The 4,442-nt window shown below is 42.1% G+C and overlaps 1 protein-coding gene across 2 annotated transcripts; it reads right to left on the bottom strand.

The window, feature by feature from the left end:
* Positions 1–293: 293 nt before the first annotated feature.
* Positions 294–1,867, bottom strand: LOC147893130 (uncharacterized). Of its 2 annotated transcripts, none has more exons than XM_087387630.1 (4): positions 1,365–1,867; positions 1,168–1,235; positions 966–1,057; positions 294–841 (listed from the first exon to the last, which is right to left on the bottom strand). In XM_087387630.1, exons 2-4 carry the CDS (start codon positions 1,211–1,213, stop codon positions 566–568), a joined length of 414 nt encoding a protein of 137 aa, XP_087243756.1. In that variant the 5' UTR covers positions 1,214–1,235; positions 1,365–1,867; the 3' UTR covers positions 294–565. The 2 variants fall into 2 exon arrangements, with proteins under 2 accessions (XP_087243756.1, XP_087243755.1); XM_087387629.1 differs by having other exon boundaries at positions 1,168–1,295; positions 1,387–1,863.
* Positions 1,868–4,442: the final 2,575 nt, after the last annotated feature.

Genomic DNA, 4,442 nt, shown 5'->3' with positions numbered 1-4,442 from the left:
GCCCAAAAAGCATCAAGGCACTCTTATTAACAGAGTCGGTCATTCTAGTCTTCCTTTACACATTAGCCCAATGAAAGAGTGGTAAATGACGAGGAAAGAGTGGCAAATGGGGAGCATTTAACAAAGCTCTATACATAATTTGTGGAAGAGTGACGTGTGACGGTAGTGCTACTGAATAGCAACTTTAAAATTCTGAGAGGCGTACGTATGTATGAACATATCGCTCAAAGCATTTAATGAAACGTCCACCCAAACCAAACAAAACTGAACACATGGAGTAATGTGCAAGAGGATTAAAAGCAGAAAAATAATAATTACTTTGATGTCAAGCAATTCGGTCAAGTCACAACAAGACACGAATAAGTTACAGCCAGCCTTTAGGAAAAATGTAGGAAAGTTATTCATCACGGTGTCTTTTTGGACAGTCATGAGATGAGCCAATACAGCTACATCTAGAGGTGGAGAAGCATAATTATGTGTAGCTCTAATTCAAGATTGCATACAAAAATGTGCATTGTGCACCCGTAAACGTGTGCCTGTTATGGCATAAAATCAAAGCTAAACTTCAGGTAAACCGCCTGAACTGGCCTTCCTGGAGATGAGGACGAAGCCACTCACTTGAAGCCCCTTTAGGGATTGGAACACTTCCCTTGCTTCCCATGAAATTCTGAAGAAAATCCACTTTATTCTCACGACCCGCTACAGTCCCTTTCCTCTCAGCTTCTTTTAGTTTCTGATTACGCTGATTCTTATTCCCACTAGCTTTGAGCTCCTGCTGTTTTACTTGAGACGGAGGAGCTCCATGAGGCCCAAAGTAAATATTCTCAGTTTCAGTTTTAACCTGTAATATGAAGATTTGACTTCAGCGACCTACATGTGCATAGAAACCAGCGAAACCCTTTTTACAAAGCAAAACAACACAATGTTGACGAGCAAATCTGATATCCTGAGAAGCATGTGAATACCGTTCGAGTCCCTTTTCTCGACCCGGTTTCTTGGTCTCTTGTAGATTCTTCCTTGTCTAATTTTAAGCTAGGAATCTCGAAACCATCCGCATCTGAAAGCCAAGATTGGAAATTATCACAATTGTGCATGGAATTTTACATACATCTTGAAAATACAAAAACTTGGAATGCGAAAGCAATAGCATCAACCGACATTACTTACCCCATTCTTGTTCGACGAAAGAATCAAGCACTTCCGCGGGATCCATGGCATCCTTGGCAAAAGTTGAAGTTCATGAGGCTTGATGTAGGGGCGTTCCTATGCGGCACGCCGACAGAACGCAATTCAAACTGCAAAGGTCGATTCTCGTAGATGACGAAGGCATTTCAAAGAGGTGATAGGAAAGAAAGAAATGCAAGCAAAGATGGAAGGAGTGCGTACCGGGTTGGATGCAAGCAAGGTGGAGCTTAGGGTTTTGGTTGAAAGAAAGAGCCAGAGTGCTGTGTTTTTGCAAATCCTTGTCTACACTACAATCCTTGAGTCTAATCTTGTAGATCGATCACGGTTCTTGCGAATCCTCCTCTCCGAAATCCTTACGTTTGTTGATCGATCACGGTTCTTGCGTTGCCTTCTGCCGTTTGAAATCTTTCCGAGTTGGTGACGTTCCGAATCTCACGACCGTAGCATTACCGTTTCCAACGTACAGTGGTCCTTGTACAGGTCCTACCTAGTAGGGTCTCTTCACACCAGAGCTTCGCAAGACGGATCGTCGCCACGTCTCCTGTTCACACCGAGACGCGGTCATCCTATGTGTCTTCACCTTACCGTGCTGGCATCCTCGTCAGCTGCTCTGTCATCGCCCGCCTCAGTCGCACCTCCTGCTAGCTGGCTCATCATTTCTTGGCCCGTTTAAACGGTCGATGGAGCCGTTGAGACCTAGTCTGTGACGATGATGAACAAGATCACTTTCCTCCTCTCTTGTCTTGCTGCTTGTTGCTATACTCTCTTTCTTACCTTCCTCCAAATGCTAGCATGTGTGATCATTACAGTGTCACATGTTGATCAGACGGCAGATTTGTCAGTAATGTGTTGGACACAAGGGGCAACATCTCTTGTCCAACCCCTACACGCTGCCAACTTTTTTCCTTAAGTTGTCCACAACGTGTAAAGTGCATGCCCTTCATTGGTCCACCTAGGCTCGCATCCCTTCACATATCATTTTCAAAGGATGGCCACTATCCAATGTGAACCCATCCTTATTAAGGTGAGCACCCACTAGTTAATGGAGATTAGCGTGGTGAGCTAAGGGCCCAAGAACTTGCAGCAAGTCATGGGTCTGTCGGGGTCTTGGTATCTTTGCTGCTCTCTACTTGTTTACTAGAACAAGGGGTCGACACTTGCAGTGGTGTCGAATGGGGTGAAAGAGTTCTCCATGAGAAGTCTGGTGGGTGTAAATGCCACACATAAAAAAGGGCTCTCAAAACAAAATTTCCATCTTTGTGAATATGTAACCCCTTTGTGAACATGGTAAATCTTCACAAAGGGAGTGTTGCATGTCAACCACTAAGTGATGAGCTTGCAATATCTAAGGTTGGGTTAAGATCTACCCATCTTTACATGTGGCTCACATGGACAATCTTATATATCAAAAGGTGTGCTTTGAGTAACTCTTGCAAAGGATCATCCACCTTGTATATGGTATTGTGTGTGTATGCTCGTCTTAGCCTATGGCGCATGTGGACAATCTTATATGCTAGAAGGAGTGGTTTGAGTAGGAGCCTATCATATGACCATTAGGGGAATGCTAGACACATTGGCATTTGAAGAATATTATGTTGGCATTTGGGGAGGTGAATCAATGAGGAGGTGACAGAGGTGAAAGACCAATCATCAAACAATTAGAGATGTGGAAAGGAAAACCATCATCAAGAAGATGAAGGGCACAAAACTTTAGTAACATCAAATTAGTATATGACAGCAACAGTAAGAAGTCATCAATGGGTTTGGGTTCATAAGGCTAGGCAAATTAGTAGTAGTAATTGCACGCAGTTGTATTGTAACAAAGGGATATGGCCTAATTTGTGCAAGAAAGTAAGTGTGGAGCATCTTTGTCTACCTGGGGCACTTGAAAGCAGTTATAAAATAATGTCTTAAAGCTTAGAGGGACTAACCCAATAGTGGAAGGGTCGAGGCTGCAACATCTCTTCTAGGGAAGTACGATACAAATAATACATAAAAGTGTTGGAATATTTTGGCTTGTTGTTATTGTATGACGCATTGATAGTGCTTGAATCGTCACCTTCTCTCACAAGTGAACAATGGGCATATACATGGAGAAACACTCTTACAGCAAGGTTGAGAGAACTTCGATTGCTTGGTTTCAACAAATATCAAATCAAGATACCATATCTCACAATTAGCATTACCCATGTTGGAGGATCGAGCAAGGCAACATCATTTTTATCTCCTTAATGTCAAGTCTAATTCCCATTGCTTCTTGACAAAATATGAAGAGGGGAGAGGAGAAGAGTGTGGATGAGGAATCTCCTCAATGTCAAGTCTAATTCCCATTGCTTCCTGACAAAATATGAAGAGGGGAGAGGAGAAGAGCGTAGATGAGAAAAGAGGACACAGCTAGAGAGCACACCACAAATAACTAAGTGTACACGAGATTTAGTTGAAAATGTAGAATATATGCAAACCCTTTTAGGATTAGGGTTAGGGTTAGGACATCTAACCCTTTCCTTTATAGCACTCTATTGGGTTAGTGCTATGTACATATCTAACACATGATGTTGAGATGGTTTCTCAACACCTTCCCTCAAGATCAACACCATGAAGTAGGCCTTCCCTCAAGATGATGATTCTAGGGAATCGAAGGACTAAGCATTACATTCCATCATACCCCTTTAATGGGAATGTACTTCCTCTGAGTCAAACCAAGAGCTTGTCGGTGCTTCTCAAAAAGCTCTTTGCCAAGTGGTTTGGTAAAGATGTCCATAACATTCTCTTGCTATCACAATGCTACAATGTGATGTCACCAAGTAACACTCTTCCTTTGTTGAAGTGCTCTCTAACATCAATGTGCTTTGTCCTAGAGTGATATATTGGATTGTTGGCCAATGCTTGAGCTGATTGATTATCAAAGTATATTGTTGTTGGCTTTGATCAAAGTAATATATTTCTGACAATAGTCTTCTGAGCCATATAGCTTCACATGCACCGTAGTGAGTGCTCTATATTCTGCTTCTATTAACACAAAGAAACAATTGGCTGTTTGTTTGACAACCATGATATAGCACCTTTGTTACAGAATTGTATTTTTTATATTTCTTGCTATGAAAATTATTTTATTTTAGTCAAGTGTGACTATGGCAAAGTATTCCATAGGGGCACATTGGATGCGGCTCTGGTCCTAGTGGATGCTTTGTGGGGTTTAGTTGGGGACGCCTAACTACCTGTGTTTTGGCAAGCTAGATGGTTAGTATTATGGGTGA

Source organism: Dipteris shenzhenensis, chromosome 16 (genome assembly GCF_047967505.1).
Source record: "Dipteris shenzhenensis isolate YYH24624 ecotype China chromosome 16, Dip_SZ_1.0, whole genome shotgun sequence".
Classification (NCBI taxonomy): domain Eukaryota; kingdom Viridiplantae; phylum Streptophyta; class Polypodiopsida; order Gleicheniales; family Dipteridaceae; genus Dipteris; species Dipteris shenzhenensis.
This window is presented reverse-complemented; position numbering and strand designations above follow the sequence as displayed.